Here is a 23,073-nt window from a genome sequence, read left to right as displayed (position 1 = left end):
GGCAGAGGTGCAACATTTGCAGGATGCTGGCATTTGATGGCTGTTTCCAGCAGTCAGTGGACACCATCCACTGTGCTGGTCAACTAACTGGACGTCTACCTCTACATATGTGGTGACTTCAAGAACACCATTAATGCACAGTTAATTCTTACCCTATATTGAAGGTGAACAAGGTTCTTGCTCAGCTAGCTGATGGCAAAAGCTTCATGAAAATTCATCTTAAGGACACATATTTAGAGCTTCCGTTGGATGTGGCATCATGGGACTTGCTTATGATCAACATTGCCTTCGGTATCTTCCACTAGAATCAACTGCCCTTTGGTACTATGAGCGCCCCAGTGATATTTCAGAGGTATAGAGAACATCATATATTGGAACTGCTGGGTGCGACCAATTACCTGGATGACATAATTGTTGTTTGGCAGTCTGCCCAAAATATGTCAAAGATATGCAGAATTTTACACCTCTGAAGAATGTGAAGCAACTTCAGTCTGTATTGGACCAATTGAATTAGTATCATAAGTTCATCCCCCATGTTGCCACAATCACAAAACTGCTGAACCTTCTGATGGCTTATGGTCCCACAGTCCCTGGGTTGATACAGCAGACACATCTGATAATGGATTAGAAACTGTCCTCTAGCACATTGTCGTTGGTGTGGAATGGCCAGTCACTCAAAAGTATTGACAATCGAGTCAGTGCAGTTATGGACAGATTGAAAAATAGGCTCTGGCCATTATTTCTGCTTTGAAAAAATTTGACAATTATATGTATGGGCATCATTTTACTCTACTGGCAGAACACAAACCACTGCTGCCCTTATCTTGATCTGATGCAAATATTCCCACAAAATTTGCTCACTGTCTTCAACAGTGGGCTTTGTTTCTCACCAGTTAGACCTGCCATATCCAGTGCCACTCTGTGCCCCACTATGCCAATGCTGACTTACTTTCAATATGGTCAGTGGGTCAGGACTTCTTCTTTCGACTCAATCTGGAAGTTTGCTGCCACTTGGATGCCAATGATGAAGAAGCCATTGCCTCACTCTCTATTGATGCAAACAGGTGGCCTGGCTTTCAGCAGAAGACAAGATTGTTTGCAAGCTTCCTCATTCTGGTCCAGTGGTGATGGCCATCAGATTGCTGGAACTTGGTCAACCAAGACTTTCAAAGTTATTGGAATCACAAGTCAAATCTTTGCCCTCAGTGGCTTCCTGCTGCTCCAGGGTGAAAATGGCTGGGCTAGGCTCATTCCCATGCTCTCATTCCAATGCCAGATCATACACATGCTTCACCATGGTCATTGGATCTTCGTGCTAACTAAACGCCTGGTGCCTCAACGTGTGTGTTGGAAAGGGACTGATGCCAACATTGCCACGATGGTGGCAACGTTTACATCTTGCCAAAGAAAGCAAGTTGCCTATGTGTCACTATTTCCCATCACCAAAGGCACTGACACCATCACAACTCCATCTGGATTTTGCAGACTCTTTCCTGCATCATTCATGATTCATGATGTTGAATCTGGCTTTCCCTACATCTGTCAGATGTCTTGTGTGTCCTCCATGCATGTGATCCAAGCCGTGACATCGATCTTCATGACTGAAGGTCTTCCCAAAACATTAGTCATGGACAACAGGCCTTAGTTTACGTCCACAGAGCTTATATCCTTCTGTGTTTCCAATGGAATCACTCTCATCCACATAGTGCTCTTTTACTCTGTGTCCAATGATCTGGAAGAATGGTTCATCCAATATTTAAGTATCAACTGTTGAAGATCTACCATCAACACTCACTGGATGGCACACTCTCCAACTTCCTGGCCTATTATCAGGCATTCCTGCAGGAGGGCGCCATTTGAGCTGAATGAATCCACAGCAGTCACACCTCCCTCTTCTGCACGCCTGACAGCTGACAAAGCCTCCTTCGTGGGCTCTCTGGCACCATTTTTCCCTTCGTGGTGATATCTGGGCCCTGAGATTTCCCCAACATGATCGCTGTTGGACTCTGCAGGTAGTTACATGACTATTGAGCTGAGCAGTGGTGGAAGTACAACTTTCAGATGGTTTGTACTGCCTCAAACATCTGCACAAAGTCTGCCACAGGCATGTGTTGTTGGATTCCGATGTGAGCTCAGCCATTTTATTTATTCCAGTGTCGTCAACTGCAAAGCCAGAAGGTGTCACCCAATCACTACCTACATACTGAAAAGCATATGGCAACTGTACAGTGCCTACTCCCTGGTCAACCCCAATGGCAACAGGCCAGTGTGCCCTGGACCAACACATGCCAAGAGTACCTGCTGACACCATGGAGGTTGACCCTGACTTTGAGACTGGCTACCATCTCTCTCCTCATCTTGCAGAGGAGGTATGTCATATATTAGTAGTATGCCTGATGGGCAGGCAACCAGGTGGATGGTAAGGCAATGCATACAAGCATACCTCCTTGGCTTGGTCTCCCATTACTGTGGCCGCTGGTGAGCATCACATTGCAACTGATAGACAGTGGGTCAAGCTCCATGAGGGTCCTCCTCAAAAAGGATCAACTTCTCTCCATAGAGTCACATGTGCAGAAATAGATCTAAAAGTACACCTCCTTGCACTGGAGGTGCACATCCACTTCTCCACAGTACTCTGCTGATTCTCTGTGCCTATCCATGTGCTGGCTAATCTTAGCCCTTCAATCAGATCCTGGATGGAGCCCTTGTTGTGGGACTTCAGACCTCTCCAACATACCCTATGAGTAGTATTTTCAGCTAGCTGCCACTAAGTACCCTCTCCTCCCTTCCAGTGGAAAACTTTGTTGGTTTAGTCTCTAGTTTGCCAAGTATTGCTATGACTATGTCAGCCATGTATCCTTGGCAAAAGTAACCTCTAGTATTTAAGTCTTTAATGAGTTTGTTCATCGCTATGTTCCAAAGTGGTGAGGACAGAACCCTCCTTGTAGACACCCTCTGGTGGTATTGACCACCATTTTATCATTCAATATGATGGCTTCTACCTTCTGTTTACTCAGCAGGGTCTTAATCCATCTACATATGGTGGTCTTAATGATATGTTCTTCTACACCTCTAACCATGGGCTGCGCATGATTAGCCGAGCGGTCTAAGGCGCTGCAGTCATGGATTGTGCGGCTGGTCCCGGCGGAGGTTTGAGTCCTCCCTCGGGCATGGGTGTGTGTGTTTGTCCTTAGGATAATTTAGGTTAAGTAGTGTGTAAGCTTAGGGACTGATGACCTTAGCAGTTAAGTCCCATAAGATTTCACACACATCTGAACATCTAACCATGGATTTGGAGGTCATAGTGCCAAAAGCCCTTATGATGTCTAGGAACACAAAGCAATTTTCTGATAGTGGAGTGTTTTTTCACCATCCCATCTGTTAGTGGAGTGGTGTTTTGCATGATTTACCTAGTTGATATGCATGTTGTTTATATGGTGAGGAACCTACCTTCGCTAACTTGCATGTTAACCAGTCTTTCTATAGTCCTTGGGAGGAAGGAAGCCAGGCTCATCAATCTCATATCCTTCATCTGGTATGATTACTTCTAACTGTATCCAGAATGAAAGTAACCCTCACTGCTTCCAAACAATAGGAAAGACTCCCACTGCTATGCTGACTCTAAATAGTCTGCGTAGGAATCTAATTAATCTCTCTCCTGCTTGTTGCAGTCCAGCCAGAAAGATTCCCTGTGGCCCTAGTGACTTTAATGGTTAAAATATTCCCACTGTCTACTAGATTTTTTTGTAATCAACACATTCTCTGGCAGATTGGAAGTTCTCCTGTTGGTTTCCTGCAAATCAGTACCTCCCAGGGATTGAATCACCCTCTTCTCTTAGAGTGCCTCTTGAATTATTTGGTATTCATGTGAGAACTTTGTTAAGTTTGGTGCATGTTACTGTACCTTCCATGTTCTCACAGAATACCTTCCAGGATGATAGTTTTGCTTGTTGAGTCATGAGGTTGTACTTTCCAAGGGCCTCCTGATGTTTTGCCCATTGTCTTTTCCTTCTTGCAGCATTAAACAGTCTTCTTGCCTGCATCCTTTGCAGTTCCAGGTTCTCATCCCACCAAGGTACATTCCAGTTTGTGTACTTCTTGGTGGCAGGACAGTTTTCTACGTATGAAATCATAATGACAGATGTCACTTCATCTACCATTCCCTCAATAGCTCCCTCAGGGGTTCAGCATTCATCTGCTGAGAATGGACTTGGCGATCCCAGGGTTCCTGAGCTGGGGACTGGTAAGCACTGCCAGTGCTCTTGTCGCCATAAACTCTGGGCCTGCTTCAGTGACCATCATTCAGTGTGGTTGTGGAATGTTGTGTGTCACACGGAATGGGGATATTGGCTTGACCTCCCAGATCATGAGGATGCTAAAACCTCTGTAAAAAGTTCCCAATCTTAAGGGTGCTGTGTGCTGATGAGATGCATGGCTGTTGAGGTAGAATAGTTGTTAGCGGACAACCTCTGGGAAACTTGCCGCACTTCAGTTGTATAAGGCTTAGCTAGGCATGTGGGCGTCTGTCTAGATTGACCTTTATTTCCCTAGCTACTTGCAGGGCCATCATAGATCCTTCAAAATATTTTCTTCCTCCTCCCAGCAGAAATGGTGGGCCTCTAGAAGGTACCAACACCCAATCAAGCAAGGGTGCTCATGTAGCCACTCCTCCAGACTTAGGCTTTACACAGACTCTATAAGTATTGAGTAACAGAATGTTTGCTGGTGGCCAGAATGTGTTTCTTGTAATTAAACGGAAAGAAGAGAGCTTTGAGAAAGTTTCACCTTTTTACTTACAAAAAGGGTTAGAAAGAATTGCTAGAAGCTTAAAATCTGTCAAGTGTTTTTGAAATGGGACACTGTCGGTAGAAACATCCAATTCCCAACAAGTGAATAATACCCAGAAAGGTTAGTGACCCCTGGAGTATGCAATAGAAAATGAACTTCACAACGTCTTAAACTATAGCAAAGGTGTTGTGACTTGCAGGGATCTGGTTGACTGAAAGCTGAGAGGTCCCAAGTGGTCCCAGGAAGCATCACTGATTTACAGAACATAATGTAATGCATGGATGGTGATCTCTTGAAATCAGACATTTCTATACTGACTTTTGGCAGTACAAAACTTCAGAGCACATTAAGGCTGGTTTCCTCTGCCTTGGTGTGCGGCCTTATTTTCCTAACCCGATGGCTGTTTTACATGCCAGCACTTTAGGCACACCACCTCAGGTTGTAAGGGAACAGCCACATGTGGCAGATGTAGTAAGGTTAGTCTTGAAGGTGTTGGCCATCACTCTGTCCGAAGTAGGGACTGCAGTTTCTTTCTTGAAGATAGGAAGGTACCAGAAACCAAAAGAACTAAATGTATCTCACATGGAGATATCAGAAAGATCTATAAGGCCATGCAGCCCCTAAAGTTTGCTACCTCCATTATGTTTGTTCTCAATCAGTTCAGGAAACCGAAGCTGCTACCCATATGGAGGTTGCTAGTGTCAGCACTAGCACCTGCGTTTGCCAGTGCACTTGTGCCACTGCAGTTCTTTCAAAGCCTACTTTTTCTCCCAAAACATAAGACAAGTCTGTTATCTCTCACATTACGGTGCTCCCTGCTTCTTCATAGTTTCAGTCCAGTCCACTGTCGAGCAGTGCCACTACCACTGCTGTGGTTTTGGCTCTGAAGGCTAGCCAGGGAAAAAAATCAAAGGCCAAAAAACAACCACTGATGGAGTTGGGAAGTAAATGATCCAATGAGTCTACATCTTATCATCTGACATCTCTCTTGACCCTTTGGTAGAACCAATGGAGCTTGATGTCTGAGTGAGCCAATCATCTCGCCCCAAGACTGAGCCCCCATCTATTACTGGATTCCCTCCCTGGCGTAAAGGTAGGGTGAAAGTGCAACCCCGTTAATAGGTGGCATCCATATTACAATGGAAAATTAATGGGTTCAGGACACTTGTGGAGGAAGTGAAACCACTAGGGCAGGAACGCTCTCTGTGTCTGTGTTTACAAGAAACACGTTTCAAAGCCACTGACACCCCTGTGCTTTGTGACTGTAGCCTTCACTGCAAGGATCACCTGACTGGGAACAGATTTAAGGGAGATGTTGCTGTGTTTGTCAATAACATGCATCACTCCTCTGCTCTCCCCCTGGCTGCTGACCAGCAAGCAGTTGTTGTTGAAATTCATGGGTGTCAGAGGATCATTGTTTGCTCACTGTATCTCCCTCCACAAGATGTGATCGACTCTGAGGCGCTCATAGATCTTTTGGAACAACTCCTGTGACCATTTCTCCTACTGGAAGCTTCAATCCCCATCATGTTTTGTGGGGTTCGGTCTCTACTATTCCTCACAGTCAGGTTTTGGAGATCCTCATGACCTCCCATGAGCTGTGCATCATCAACACAGGTACTCACACACATTTCTGTACTGTAACTGATTCATTCTGAGCCACCAACCTCTCTTTCTGTTTTCCAGACTTTGCAGACTCTTTTCAGTGGGAGGTCATAGATGACTTCCATTCCATTAACCATTTCCCACTTCAATTTCACATACCAGATGGAGCACTACCTGAAGGGAAGCCACCAATATGGAAAGTCATCAAGGCTAACTAGATGCTGTTCAGCCAGCTAGTTGTGTTTGAGCATTGCAGCTGCATCCAGGAATGGGTGGATGATGATTTAAAAGCTGCCCTACAGCATAGCATTGACAGAGACTCTGAATATTCCATAGAGAGTGACCTGGTGAAGATAGCATCAGCAACGAAGCATATGAGTGTGGGATTTGTGTCTGTATTGAGATGCCATGATCAGCCCGATTTGAACTCTTCCATCAGGAGGGTGAACTTAGAGTTGGAGTGGCTGCTTAGGACAGATATAGGGTCCCATATCGGTTTGATTCCTGTGGATGCTATCGATAGGTGGGACTACACTAGGCATGACCTTCACCTCAATAGGAAAGGGAAGGGAAAACTGTCTGGGTTGATTGTAGAAAACGTAAGGGAGGACACTGTCACAAGTGGTAAAATACCAGTGGTCACAGGCGTCAGAGAGATGCCTTTTTTAGGATAGGGAAGGGGGAAAGAAAACGAGTTTTAAGAGAGATTGGCAGATACACTCAGTTTGAGAAAACAGATGAACAGGAGTCAGATTTTAGCATACAGCCTCCATTTGAACAATGTTTAACAGAAAGGAATCAGAAACTGCCAGTTCATATTCACCAAAGCAGTAATAATGCCATTAGTATGCAGTATCAGTTATCTTTAATACACCAGAACATTCCAGGACTCAGAAATAAAGTTGATGAACTACTCATTTGTATGGATTAAATGAATTCATCTAACCAAATTGACATAATCTGCCTCTCTGAACGTCAAGTGACCACTGGTATAGATATGTTAGACATTTCAGGATTTAAGCTAGCTTCCTACTTCTGCAGAGTAGGTATGGACAAAGGAGGAGTTGCCACATTTATTAAAAACTGCCATAAATTCAAGAACATTGACATTAATAAATTCTGTTTAGAGCAGAATCTAGAAGCATGTGCAACAGAAGTAGAGTTCCATAACAGATCCTACATAATAGTAACTATTTACTGAGCACCTGCAGGAAATTATAATCTATTCATAAATCATTTGGAAGCTCTTTTTGGTTATTTAACAGGAAGAAACAAAGAAATTTTGATTACTGGTGACTTTAATACAGATTTTCTAATGCAATCTTCCAGTAAACATTTACTGCAGTTAGTAATGTTGTCTTTCAATCTAACTCACACTGTAAACTTTCCAACTAGATTGACTAAATTCTCAAAGACAACCATTGATAACATTTTTATAGACAAATCAAAGGAACAAAATCATATCATAAAACCTGTAATAAATGGACTATCAGATCATGACATGCAGCTCCTTGTTTTAGATGTAAATTCTAAGCAGATTATCAAGACTGCTAAATCTGAGTACAGGAGAGTAGTCAATCAACCAAAAATTGACTGTTTTAGAAAACTGCTCAAAGATATGAACTGGAAAGATGTTTATAGTGCTCATGACATGAATGAAAAATATAACACATTCATGAACAATGTTAGTACCATGTTTGAAAACTGTTTTCCTCTAAAATTCACACAAATTATACAGAAGTCTATAATAAAACCATGGATTACACAAGGAATAAAGATTTCCTGTAAGACAAAAAGGAAAATGTATCTGTCGACCAAGAACAGCTCCAATGCTGATGATTTAGCTAAATGCAAGGAATACTGTAAAATATTAAAAACAGTAATTCAGACATCTAAACAAATGCACTACGAGAAGAAGATAGCAATGTCAGGGAACAAAATAAAAACAATATGGTATATAGTGAAAGAGGAGACTGGTAGAACCAGAAAGGAACAGGAGCAAATAGCATTAAGGGTAGAAGACACATTAGTAACCGATGGGCATAGTGTGGCAAATCTATTTAACAAGTACTTTATATCCGTTACTGATTGAATGGGATTGTGAGGATCAGTAAATAATGCCCTTGAATTTCTGAAACTAGCTGTTACAAATAGCTTCAGGTACATGAATATGTCACTCACTTCACCAAAAGAAATAACTTCCATAATAAAATCTTTAAAAACAAAACATTTTAGTGGTTACGATGAAATATCAACAAAGTTAATTAAGGCATGTTCTTGTGAGTTTAGTACAATTCTAAGTTACTTGTGTAGCCAGTCAATTATAACTGGGACATTTCCTGACTGGCTAAAATATGCAGACGTTAAGCCTCTATTCAAGAAAGGGGATAAAGAGATACCATCAAACTACAGACCGATTTCACTTTTGCCAGCATTCTCAAAAATTTTAGAAAAAGTAATGTACAGGCAGCTTCTAAACCATCTGACCACAAATAATATATTATCAAGAACACAGTTTGGATTTCTGAAGGGTTCTGATATCGAAAAGGCTATTTACACCTACAGTGAAAATGTACTTAATTCATTAAATAACAAATTACAAGCAGCTTGTATTTTCTGTGATTTGTCAAAGGCATTTGATTGTGTGAACCACAATATCCTTTTAAACAAATTAGAATTCTATGGTATCACGGGCAGTGCTGCAAAACAGTTCAAGTCATACCTTGCTAACAGGAAACAAAGGGTGTCAGTGCAAGGGACTAGTGAATTAAGTAATCAGTCATCATCAGAATGGGAAGAAATTACATGTGGTGTCCCACCAGGATCCATCTTAGGGCCATTGCTTTTTCTTGTGTGCATTAATGATCTCTCATCAGTTACACTGCCAGAAGCAGAATTCGTTCTGTTTGCAGATGACACAAGTATTGCAATAAATAGTATGTCAAGGGTAGTTCTAGAAAGATCAGCTAATGATATTTTCATGGATATTAATAAATGGTTTAAAGCTAACTCAATGACATTGAACTTTGAAAAGAATCACTATATGCAATTCAGAACCTGTAAGAGGTTTCCACCCAGCGTATGCATAAAGTATGAAGAAGAGCAGATAGAAGAGGTTAACAGTCTTAAATTCCTGGGATTACAACTTGATAATAAATTCAGTTGGGAGGAGCACACCACAGAACTGCAGAAACGCCTTAACAAATCTGTATTTGCAATTTGAGTGTTAGCTGACATAGGTGACATAAAAATGAAAAAGCTTGCATACTTTGCCTACTTTGATTCCATAATGTCATACGGTATAATATTTTGGGGTAACTCTTCAAGTCAAACAAAAGTTTTCAGAGTCCAAAAGTATGTAATACGTATTATTTGTGGAGTAAATTCACGGATGTCCTGTAGAAACCTCTTCAAAGAACTAGGTATACTAATTACTGCCTCTCTGTATATTTACTCCTTAATGAAATTTGTGGTAAATAATATATCTCTTTTTCCAACAAACAGCTCAGTTCATACATACAATACCAGGAACAAAAATGATCTGCACAAGGACTTAAAAGCACTTACTTTAGTTCAAAAAGGGATCCACTACTCAGGAATACTCATCTTCAATAATTTGCTAGCAAACATAAAAAATTTAGTTACAAATAAAGATCAGTTTAAAAGGAGCCTGAATGACTTACTAGTGGTCAGCTCCTTCTACTCCATTGACGAATTTTTAATAGAAACAAATGATGTATTGTATGTATTCGTACTATTAGTATTGTTATTTGAGCTTTAAAAAAAATATTGACATGTTACACATCCACGAGGATCTCCTCAGCACTGGTCTATGGAACAAAAAACTAATCTTATCTAATTTAATCTAATACAGTCCCCTAACCTTCTGAGTTGCTAAAGCCAAAGCCCAATGCATGCTTAAGGAGAGCAAGAACAGGTCTCTAGTCTCCATTAGCCATTCCACCTGTTCTATGAAAGTACGGGAAGCCATCAGGAAAATGCAATCAGTAACCTGGTAAACGCAATCATTAACCAACAGCAACAGTACTGGCACAGGGGTGTCACCAAACAACTTCCGGAGACATCGCTCAGGTGCTGGCAGAGAATTGTGCAAGCCAGAATCCAGCATTTTGTCACTAACGTGCGATTGTAGAGAGGGGAGAATTGGAATTTAGATCCAACAATTCCAAGACTTACAGGTACAACTACCATTTCTCCATGTGGGAGCTGAAATGAGCCCTGGCCCCTGTCTCAGACTTGTGATGTTGCACCCAGTCACTACCAGATCTAGTACACCAGTCTTAGACATTTTCCTGCAGCATCAAAAGAAATCCTCCTTGAATGCTTTAATCTCATGTGGCATACAAGTAACATCCCAATCTCATGAAGAGAGGCAACTTTGGTACATCCTCTCAAAACTGTAAAAGGCAACACATGTCCCAGTACTTATCAGAGTACCGTCTTCGAGTGTTATAGGAAAGACCCTGGAGCAAATGGTTAACCATCATCTGGTCAGGTTGTTAGAGGCCAGGCAAGTCTTTAGCCACTCTTGGTATGGATTCCAAAGATTTTGGTCCACTGTCAACAATTTGACTTTACTAGAGACAGTGATTCAGTAGGCTTTCCTATTGAAAAATCAGTGTGTTGGCATATTCTTCAATGTCAGTAATGCATATGATACCATTTGGAGACTACGTATTATGCATCAAAGGGGCTTTCATGACCATCTCCCCAACTTCATACAGTCTTTCCTGTCTCAGCAGCTTTTAAGGACCTAACTTGGTGACTCACAATCGATTTGAGCAGGAGTACCATGCCAGTCAGGACAGGGTTTTAAGTGTTACCCTCTTTGCCATAGCCATAAACAGCATCACATCTACAGTATGGAGTCCTGTACAGTGCTCCTTCTTTGTGACGAATTCACTGTTTTGTGTTCCTCCTCCAGTGTTGTAGCAGCAAGCTGTCAGTTGCAACTTACAGTGCAGAGGTTAGAGTGTGCTGTAAAGACAGGTTTTCAGTTTCCTGCAGATAAGTATGTGTGTATTCATTTTAATTGTTCTCAGCGTGTTTTTAATTTACCAGTATTACTGTGAATGACACCATTCTACATTTTAGAGACTCAATGAGATTTCTGAGCCTCATTTTTGTTTCATAATTGTTGAGGCATCAAGGGATCACAAATTTAGCATTGGAGGGCAGCATGGAGGGTAAAAATCGTAGAGGGAGACCAAGAGATGACTACACTAAGCAGATTCAGAAGGATGTAGGTTGCAGTAGGTACTGGGAGTTGAAGAAGCTTGCACAGGATAGAGTAGCATGGAGAGCCGCATCAAACCAGTCTCAGGACTGAAGACCACAACAACAACAACATCAACAATTGTCGTTGTTGCCACACCTGAGAGATCTGATAGCCAGAACCCTGAAGGCACTAAATACCTTAAAGTGTCTTATTCAAAGGTCTTGGAGAGGGGACAGGGCATGTCTGCTCCAGTTTTATAGGCGTTTCATGTGTTCTCAGCTGCACTGTGGGTGCACAGTATGTGGATTGATGAGCGCTTCTTATTTGAAGATCATTAACACTTTCACCCTGAGGCGATTTGGCTGGCCACAGGTGCATACAGGACCAGTCCCATACCCAGTCTCTGTGCTGAGGCTGGGGAACTTCCACTCACCATCCAGCAGCAGCTGCTCACGATGTGTCAAGCACATAATCTCCTTGCAGTGCTGAATTCAATTTCATACCATACAGTAGCTCGTCTGCTTCTGAAATAACTTTTCTCCAGCTGTCCATGAGTGACAATGCTGTTTGGAATTCTCATGTAGCATGTACTGGAGTCACTTGTTGTGGAGTGACTGCAACCCCAAATCCATGGTTTTAACCATCTGCTAACCATCTGCTCCCCCCTCATGAACCATGGACCTTGCTGTTGGTGGAGAGGCTTGCATGCCTCAGTGATACAGATAGCCGTACCGTAGGTGCAACCACAATGGAGGGGTATCTGTTGAGAGGCCAGACAAACGTGTGGTTCCTGAAGAGGGCAACAGCCTTTTCAGTAGTTGCAGGGGCAGCAGTCTGGATGATTGACTGATCTGGCCTTGTGACACTAACCAAACCGGCCCCTCAGTGCTGGTACTGCGAACGGCTGAAAGCAAGGGGAAACTACAGCTGTAATTTTTCCTCAGGGCATGCAGCTTTACTGTATGGTTAAATGATGATGGCGTCCTCTTGGGTAAAATATTCCGGAGGTAAAATAGTCCCTCATTTGGATCTCCAGGTGGGGACTATTCAGGAGGATGTCGTTATCAGCAGAAAGAAAACTGCCGTTCTACGGATCGGAGTGTGGAATGTCAGATCCCTTAATCAGGCAGGAAGGTTACAAAATTTAAAAAGGGATATGGATAGACTAAAGTTACATATAGTGGGAATTAGTGAAGTTTGGTGGCAGGAGGAACAAAACTTCTGGTCAGGTGAATACAGGGCTATAAATACAAAATCAAATAGGGGTAATGCAGGAGTAAAAAATAGGAGTGTGGGTAAGCTACTACAAACAGCATTGTGAACCCATTATTGTGGCCAAGATACACATGAAGCCCATGCCTACCACAGTAGTACAAGTTTATATTCCAACTAGCTCCACAGATGACGAAGAGATTGATGAAATGTATGATGAGGTAAAAGAAATTATCCAGATAGTGAAGCGACATGAAAATTTAATTGACATGGGTGACTGGAATTCGGTAGTATGAAAAGGAAGAGAAGGAAACGTAGTAGGTGAATATGGAATGAGGGTAAGAAATGAAAGAGGAAGCCGCCTGGCAGAATTTTGCACAGAGCATAACTTAATGATAGCTAACACTTGGTTCAAGAATCATAAAAGAAGGTTGTATACATGGAAGAGGCCTGGAGATACTCGAAGGTTTCAGATAGATTATATAAGACAGAGATTTACGAACCAGGTTTTAAATTGTAAGATATTTCCAGGGGCAGATGTGGACTCTGACCACAATCTATTGGTTATGAACTGTAGATTAAAACTGAAGAAACTGCTAAAAGGTGGGAATTTAAGGAGATGGGATCTGGATAAACTGACAGAACCAGAGGTTGTAGACAGTTTCAGGGAGAGCATTAGGGAATGATTGAGAGGAATGGGGGAAAGAAATCCAATAGAAGAAGAATGGGTAGCTTTGAGGGATGAAATAGTGAAGGCAGCAGAGGATCAAGTAGGTAAAAAGATGAGGGCTAGTAGAAAGGCTTGGGTAACAGAAGATATATTGAATTTAATTGATGAAAGGAGAAAATATCAAAATGCAGTAAATGAAGCAGACAAAAAGGAATACAAATGTCTCAAAAATGAGATCGACAGGAAGTGCAAAATGGCTAAGCAGGAATGGCTAAAGCACAAATGTAAGGATGTAGAGGTGTACATCACTAGGGTTAAGATAGATACTGCTTACAGAAAAATTGAAGAGAGCTTTGGAGAAAAGAGAACCACTTGCATTAATGTCAAGAGCTCAGATGGAAACCCAGTTCTAAGTATAGAAGAGAAAGCAGAAAGGTGGAAGGAGTATATAGAGGGTCTGTACAAGGGTGATAGACTTGAGGACAATACAGGGTGATTCAAAAAGAATACCACAACTTTAAAAATGTGTATTTAATGAAAGAAATATAATATAACATTCTGTTATACATCATTACAAAGAGTATTTAAAAGGTTTTTTTTTCACTCAAAAACAAGTTCAGAGATGTTCAATATGGCCCCCTCCAGACACTCGAGCAATATCAACCCGATACTCCAACTCGTTCCACACAATCTGTAGCATATCAGGCGTAACAGTTTGGATAGCTGCTGTTATTTCTCGTTTCAAATCATCAATGGTGGCTGGGAGAGGTGGCTGAAACACCATATCCTTAACATACCCCCATAAGAAAAAATCGCAGGGGGTAAGATCAGGGCTTCTTGGAGGCCAGTGATGAAGTGCTCTGTCACGGGCTGCCTGGCGGCCGATCCATCGCCTCGGGTAGTTGATGTTCAGGTAGTTATGGACAGATAAGTGCCAATGTGGTGGCGCTCCATCCTGCTGAAATATGAATTGTTGTGCTTCTTGTTCGAGCTGAGGGAACAGCCAATTCTCTAACATCTCACAACATGCCTGCTACATTTTCATCACTCGTTCTACGCCGTCCAGAACTTTTCCCTTTGCACAAACACCCATTCTCTGTAAACTGTTTATACCAACGTTTAATACACCACCTATCAGGAGGTTTAACACCATACTTCGTTCGAAATGCACGCTGAACAACTGTCGTCGATTCACTTCTGCTGTACTCAATAACACAAAAAGCTTTCTGTTGAGCGGTCGCCATCTTAGCATCAACTGACGCTGACGCCTAGTCAACAGTGCCTCAAGCGAACAAATGTACAACTAAATGAAACTTTATAGCTCCCTTAATTCGCCGACAGATAGTGTTTAGCTCTGCCTTTTGTCGTTGCAGAGTTTTAAATTCCTAAAGTTGTGGTATTCTTTTTGAATCACCCTGTATTATGAAAATGGAAGAGTATGTAGATGAAGTTGAAATGGGAGATATGATACTGCATGAAGAGTTTGATAGAGCACTGAAATACCTAAGCCAAAACACGGCCATGGGGGTAGACAACATTTCATTAGAACTACTGATAGCCTTGGGAGAGCCAGCCCTGACTGAACTCTGCCATCTGGTGAGCAAGATGTATGAGACTGGCAAAATACCCTCAGACTACAAGAAGAATATAATAATTCCAATCCCAAAGAAAGCACGTGTTGACAGATGTGAAGATTACTGAACTCTCAGTTTAATAAGCCATTGCTGCAAAATACTAACATGAATTCTTTACAGACGAATGGAAAAACTGGTAGAAGCCAACCTTGGAGAAGATCAGTTTGAATTACATAGAAAAGTTGGAACACATGAGGCAATAATGACCCTACAACTTATCTTAGAAAATAGATTAAGGAAATGCAAACCTATGTTTCTAGCATTTGTAGACTTAGAGAAAACTTTTGACAGTGTTGACTGGAATACCCTCTTTCAAATTCTGAAGGTGGCAGGGGTAAAATACATGGAGCGAATGGCTGTTTACAATTTGTACGGAAACCAAATGGCAGTTATAAGAGTCGAGGGGCATGAAAGGGAAGCAGTGGTTGGGAAGGGAGGGAGACAGGGTTGTAGCCTCTCCCCGATGTTATTCAATCTGTGTATTGAGCAAGCAGTAAAGGAAACAAAAGAAAAATATGGAGTAGGAATTAAAATCCATGGGAAAAAAATAAAAGCTTTGAAGTTCACTGTCGACATTGTAATTCTGGCAGAGAAAGCAAAGGATCTGGAAGAGCAGCTGAACGGAATGGACAGTGTCTTGAAAGGAGGATATAAGATGAACATCAACAAATGCAAAATGAGGATAATGGAATGCAGTTGAATTAAATTGGGTGATGCTGAGGGTATTAGATTAGGAAATGAGATGCTTAAAGTAGTAAATGAGTTTTGCTATTTGGGAAGCAAAATAACTGATGATGGTCAAAGTATAGAGGATATAGAATGTAGACTGGCAATGGCAAGGAAAGCGTTTCTGAAGAAGAGAAATTTGTTAACATCGAGTATAGATTTAAGTGTCAGGAAGTCGTTTCTGAAAGTATTTGTATGGAGTGTGGCCTTGTATGGAAGTGAAACCTGGACGATAAATAAATTGGACAAGAAGGGAATGTGGTGCTACAGAAGAATGCTGAAGATTAGATGGGTAGATCACATAACTAATGAGGAGGTATTGAATGGAACTGGGGAGAAGAGGAGTTTGTGGCACAACTTGACTAGAAGAAGGGATCGGTCAGTAGGACATGTTCTGAGGCATCAATGGGTCACCACTTTAGTATTGGAGGGCAGCTTGGAGGGTAAAAATCATAGAGGGAGACTGAGAGATGAATGCACTAAGCAGATTCAGAAGGATGTAGGTTGCAATAGTTACTGGGAGATGAAGAAGCTTGCACAGGATAGAGTAGCATGGAGAGCTGCATCAAACCAGTCTCTGGACCGAAGACCACAACAACAACAACAACAACAACAACAACCACCACCATCTGCTACCCTGGTTACTGCTGAGGTCCAGCATAATTTTAGATTTAGTGCAGTGGAGGAGATATTGCACTCCTGCTTCTGTTTTTAATGCGATATTTTCTGACATTTTATCCGAGCACCAAAACTATGTAGTTGTTTTTACTGATGGATCAAAACTGAGGAACTGTGTTGGTTGCTCTGTTGTTTTCTTGGATCATGGCCTCTAGGTCCCACTGCCTTAAGCCATTACTATATTTGATACAGAATTATATGCGATATTGCGTGCACTGTGTCATGGATCTGGGAGATGTGTTATTTTCTACCAGATTTGTCGATACCAAATCTAATGATGGAGGTTGTAAATGTTTTCTTATATTTTTGGCAGAATATTTTTTTGTGAATTGTAATTTTCCTTATTTTATACTAATTTGCTTATATGTTTGAGAGTGACAGCATATTGATTAATATTAGTAGATGTGACGAAGAATATCAAAGAGACTGGTTACAAGTGGAAGCTTGTGTGTTGTGTGAAATGTCTTTGATGCTGGAGTCATCTTTGACTGTAGTCAGTCAGCAGTGAACTCTCGGTGTGTGTGAGAGTGGAACAATGTGCAGGTCGCCGTTGTAATAATTTGCTAGTGAACAGGAAAAATGAATTATGGTACTACTTTTTTTTATATAAACATCAAGAAGGAACCACATTCGAAGAAATGGTATTTGAAGCACCAAAAATGAGGCAAACACATTGAACTAGGTCATTTCTGCAGCCGATGAAACTGCATTCTACTTTCACTAGATGACTGAAGCCAACACAAAAAGTCAACTATCATCTTACAAACATTTCACGGAAAACGTACCATCACAAAAACTGGAGCAGATGATATGATCTTCCAATGCTAAATTTCTTGTCTGTTCACATTCTCTAAGTATGCTCCATGTGCTGAAACTTTTGTACTCAGAAGATAATGTAGTCCAGACTGTCCAGGATGCCCTGCTCCAACTGCAACAACTGGGGAAGGAGGTGTTTTTACGCTATGTACTAGGGCAGGTAACAAAAGGGCAGGTCTAGCAGCCAAGGAGGCATGTCTTGATCCTCAGGTATTTCATTGTGGTATCCCTCTGCATGCCATCACCTTGTTGTTGAGCTCAAGATTCTTGCATCGGTGGGAATACGAGTGGCTCGAAGTGACTGATTATAAGCTCCGTGTAGTAAAGCCCACACCACGGCTGTGGTGTATTTCCTTCCATCCACATACACAGGATGAGGTTTTCTTCACTTGACTTTGCATAGGCCACAGCCATATGATGCATGGCTTCTTGATCTGGCAAGAGGACCATCCAGTATGTGGCACTTGAGGTGTATAGATCATTGTGTGACGTCTTTTATTGGACTGCATTTTATTTTCTGACCGGTGGGCCTTGGCTGATTTTCTGACCGATCTGCAATATATTTTAGGTGATGATCAGATGAATATGGTTAGAGTATTAAAGTTTTTTGAACTGTCAAATTTTTTTATCAAGATTTTAGAGAGGTGGTTTTAATATGTTTGCAGGGTGACTGGCTTGTCCACATTTTATGTAAGTGATCAGCGATTGACATTTTCCTGTGCCTTCCTTTTTGCTCCCTTCTTGTTTTACTTATGTTTTAGTCTCCTTTATTGCATCTTTTATTCTTTCCTGTTGTCTTAGTGGGTATGATCACATTTTAAAATATTTTTCCACATTTGTTTCTTTTAATGCGTGTAAGGGTGCTGATAACCCTGCTGCTAAGTGTCCATAAGCACTAAACATTCACACACACTTTTCAACAGCTATTAGATACTGTATTGTAGTTCTGACTTCAGATAGGTTGAGTGTTAGTCTTTTTTATATAAGTCCCAGTCTGTTTTCCTATGATTTCTGTTGGTCATGGTCTGTTTAGGACCTATTTCAACCAAGAACTTGATATACACCTAGTCAGATAAGGATGGTTCCACCACCACAGGATGCTGTTTGATATAACTATCTATTAAGATGATTCCAAAAGTTATGTCAGTTACTTCATCTCTCCTTCTATTCCTGAAGGAAGGTTTGCTACCCCTGTTCAGGATCTCCAGGTCACTCTAGAGTAAATATTCGAGAAGGTACTCAATTCTGCTTTTGGTGTCACTACTTCCCACAGCAAGTTGTGTGCATTGGCACCACAACCAACCAACAGCTGTTCATTTAGCTGTGAACAGCTGTCTACCAGTCTCCTCATGTCCTTGGAAGGAGGAACACTGTCCTCATAAGGAATATAAGCCAAGGCCAGTGCAATTTCCCTCTTGATACCTTCCTTTTGCAGCATCCTTATAGTCACTAAGTCCCTGACACAAATGTCCACCATCAGCATGAATGAAATTACATTGTTGACATAAATGCATGTTCTGTAGTTCTTTAGATTTCTAGCATAAATCAAATTTTCCTAGATAAGTGTAATGTCCACCACCTGTCCTCTCAGAAGGCAACTCAGGACAGCAGTGGCCTCCTTGCTGCACTGCAGGTCCATCTGCAACACTTGTAGCCACCAACTTGCAGCCATGACCATTCCTAATGGCTTTGATTATCCTGCTGGTAAACTATGAGAGCCCTAAGCACAGTTTCAGGTCCTGTTCTTTCATGGCTCTCAGGTATTCTTCACTGACTTTTACCTCAAGGATTAGGCCATCCAGTATAACCTTTTGGTTAGTTGCACTCTAGTCCTCTATTGAGACCTTCTGGTCCTGCACTCATACTTTCATGAACAAAGTCATTGTGTAAGTATCCTTAAGAAGTTTCGGTACCAAAACTGATATCTTAGTGGTCTTTAAGAGTTCAGGAGCTGTCTTGACCAGCAGCTTCACCTCCTCCCATGATGATATTTTGGTCAACATCTCCTTAAGCCAATTCACTGTTCTTGGCCCCCCTCCCCCCCCCCCCCCCCAAAAAAAATTGAGCACTCTTGTCCAGATACATCATCCTGAATTTGGGACCTGAATGTGCAACCCTCCCTTTGACCCTCTCAAAGAGAGCCATCTGAACAAGTTCCACCTGATGTGGTTAGCCCTGTTTTGTAACCGCCATCCTGAAAACTGAGAGTGCAGCACTATAGGTCTCTTTTCCTATTTCTTGCCTTTACTTTTCTGAATTCATTTGCTCGGAGAAGTGGGAGTATTAGACTCAATCCTTGTTGCCTGTCTTGGAAGTAGAAGGAGTCTGTTTAGTCCCTTCACTCTGAGACAGTCTTTTTTGGAGGTTTTAGGTTTGAGACCCTTAATCCATTCCATTTATGTTTCAGAAGCCATTCATTTCCTTCCTTTCCCTTTTGTTCTCTGAGAAGTTTTCTTCTCTGAGTCACAACCAAGGCTTTGATCTTGACCCTGTCCAATTTCTCAGTGACAATTTCCACTTCTCGAACTGGTCTGGTGCCCAATTCTGTTGTGGAAGAACTTCCATCATTTCCAGTCCTGATGCTTTGGTGTTTTAGGTCTCACCAAGCTCTCAGTTTTTGTTTGGTTTTGTTCCGTGTTTTCCATTTTGGCCCCATGTGAATTGGGGATATATTAAGTCCACACCATGGGTACCCACAAGGTGCAAGGCTAATGGAGGATGACCAGTATCCCTGAGGTTCCATTCATGACACATCTTCCCATGTACCATGCACCCCTCAGCATGGATTGCATTACACTTTTGAATGGGTACCTGGGGAAGGTCTGTGGGAATTGATGTGGGAGAGATTGGGTGTTCTGGGATGCACTATGTATGATTCATCTGCTGACACCTCTCCAGCGTGGGAGACCCTGCCAGTAGCTGTGCTACAGCCGACATAGCCCACAGCTTCATGCGAACATGCAAGTCTCCCTGCCTGCATGGTCACTACTTTGAAAAGTTGATTTCCATTGGAGAGGGAGCTATTACTTAAACATGGTATTTTAAAATAGAAAAGCAACAGCCTTTCTTAAATATTGTCTCTTAAAATAGCATATTTGTATAATTTTTCACACAGTGTTTTAATCTGGTGAGATGACTGTATTTTCTTGTAGTTTTGCTTTATGGAATACTGCATGCATCATCATCATTGACAAACTTCCTTTGTTTCTAACAAATCACGAAGTTGGATTTCAGTCTAATTCAATAAATGCAGCTGTCATACAATCAAACCATTAATGTTAAAGGATAATATTATCAGAATACAGTTTTCTACATATAATTTTGTTTTTTAAATATCTTCAGATGTATTATTATTGACTTTGAAAGCAGCCATACTATGACTTGTTATTTAACAATGTGCATTAAACCACTCTTAATTTAATTTAATACTTCTTTTAAAGGGAACAAAGCATGCAGTATACCCCAGTTCTATCTGGGGTCCAACTTGTGAAGACATAGATAAAGTAGTAAACTTAATTTTGCTGCCACAGCTGAGCATTGGTGACTGGCTGGTATTTGAGAATATGGGTGCTTACAATTTACAAGTGGCATCTCCCTTTAGTGGCTTTCCCACCCCAAAAGTGCACACAGTGATTGATGAACATGGCTGGTGAGTGAAATTTTTCATTAAAAATTAGTTATAGGGTCTAATGTGTTTATGAACATGAAACTTTTTGAAACAGTTTCAGTTATTTGTCAGTCAAGTTATTTTATTCATTGTTTAATTTAATCTAATCAGATATGGAAAATATTTATTCTCTACTTGATTCCCATATTATGACATTTGTTTCTTTACTTCTGACTCCAGGAGGCTGCTTAGAAATAAGGATCTGATGAAAGAAACTCATTTTGTCATTGGAAACTCCCCACCAAACTTGCCTCCAGGGACTGGCAGGGACACCATTGATGAAAAGTCTGTCTTCTCAACATAAGACTCCAATATATTTTCAGGTTTTGTATATTAACCTACTGAGGTGGGACATTATATATACAAGATTTTTGAAATTATTATTAGACAGAACATGACAGCTGCAATATAAATTGTATTTTTGTGCTTCATGAATGACAGATAAACATTTGTTGTGCTCATCTTCTGTGCAAAGATACGCTAATAGCTACATCAACAGCCATATGTTACTTGGTCTTTACGTTAATGTCTCATTTTGACAAACTCCAATGTATACACAACCTTTCTTGGTGGTATAGATGCAACACTTTGTTATGTATAGCATTTCTGTATGTATCTGTATGGATCTGATGTAAGTGTCTAGTATTATTACAGCAGAATCTTACCTTTTTCTGTGCAGGTTATTTTTAAATGCCACAAAGAACACTGCAGTCTTAGGCACAACATGACATGTGTGGTGTTACACAAGACTGGATTCATAATGTGATTTTCATGTATATTTTTTGAGTATATGTTTTGTCAGACTGTTAAGGCATGGTTTGTTAAATAACATTGTGCACTGTATACCATTACTTGATGCGTTAAGCTTAATAAAGCAACTGAGCTATAAATCTCCATATATGTCATGTTCACAAACATTTTGGTCATTTGAGATTCACAGTTCATTCAAAAATACCTTTTTAAAAATGCTAAATGTGATTACATACTAGTTCTTATTTGAACTGCATGCATTTCTTCAAGGATATTAACTGTCTGCGGCATGTGAATGGAGTGCAGTTCAAAATCTCCTGCAATAGCATAATGAGATGGAGGGTTTCAAATGATCCTTTGTTCAGTGCAATGAAATTTTCTGTGCATTTTTCAGTGTGGAAAATTGAAAACATCTTTATATTAACTACTTTATCACTGTTAAATGTTTAAATACTTAATTCTTGGGAAGAACTCTGTGTAGCTGCTCTGAAACATCGTTAGGGTGGTCCTCATTAGTTAGTGTCATAGAGATGACTTCTCTGTTTTTTGTGTCTGTTAAAATGCAAATAATCCTTCTATGTTTGTAGCTAAATTCATATATCCATAGTGACTCTAACATTTAGGGATATTAAATTCGAACCTGGCTTCCTTAAGTTTTATTCCTTTTTATTTTCTTTGTCTTGGGTTACTATACTTTTTCACCCATAACAGGCATTTATTTTCATAAAATTTTCTCTGTTTAATAGTTAATTAGATAGATATAATGATGTAAATAAATTTTGTGATTCAGAAATAGTGATACATAACTGCAAAGCTCCGTGAATACCTTCTGAGTATTTTGGTATAAGGGAACCATGGTCTTTGGCAGCTTGTTACAGCTATTGCATTGCATTTGATGCCTTGCCCCAGTTAGCTTTGTATCATTATTACACTAAAAATACAGCACAATGGTGCAGATGTCGGTGGTACTCACTGTGTGTTGTGTTTTCATTCCTATATGGTAAATGCTTTTGACAACAGTAATGTCCTCTTCAACCTATTAGTCTCAAGCTGACATTCAGTACAGCTCAGGTCTGCCAAAAATGTTGTTTCTGTACAGTGTTAATTTTGGGTTAACAATGATACACAGCAGTATTATGGATAAGTTTACTGATGAAAACTTGGCAGAAAAGCACCTAGTGTATGGATTCAGTGAAAACAATGGAAGAGCTGCACACCAACACAATGCTGAGCTGTGCCTAGACTGACGGCAACTACATCACAGTGATTTTGCCTCTTGCAGTTGTTG

The 23,073-nt window shown here is 40.9% G+C and overlaps 1 protein-coding gene across 1 annotated transcript in view; it reads left to right on the top strand.

Annotated features, from left to right (window-relative positions):
- LOC124803225 (ornithine decarboxylase-like) overlaps positions 1-21,339 on the top strand; it is a 117,000-nt gene extending 95,661 nt beyond the window's left edge. Inside the window, exons 8-9 of the mRNA XM_047264405.1 lie at positions 20,825-21,017; positions 21,216-21,339. Coding sequence (XP_047120361.1) covers positions 20,825-21,017; positions 21,216-21,339 — 317 coding nt within the window. The remainder of the gene's footprint in view (positions 1-20,824; positions 21,018-21,215) is intronic.
- The last annotated feature ends 1,734 nt before the right edge of the window (positions 21,340-23,073 follow it).

This window comes from Schistocerca piceifrons, chromosome 6, assembly GCF_021461385.2.
Source record: "Schistocerca piceifrons isolate TAMUIC-IGC-003096 chromosome 6, iqSchPice1.1, whole genome shotgun sequence".
NCBI lineage: Eukaryota > Metazoa > Arthropoda > Insecta > Orthoptera > Acrididae > Schistocerca > Schistocerca piceifrons.
Note: the sequence above shows the minus strand (reverse complement) of the source record. Positions and strands in the feature narration are given on the sequence as shown.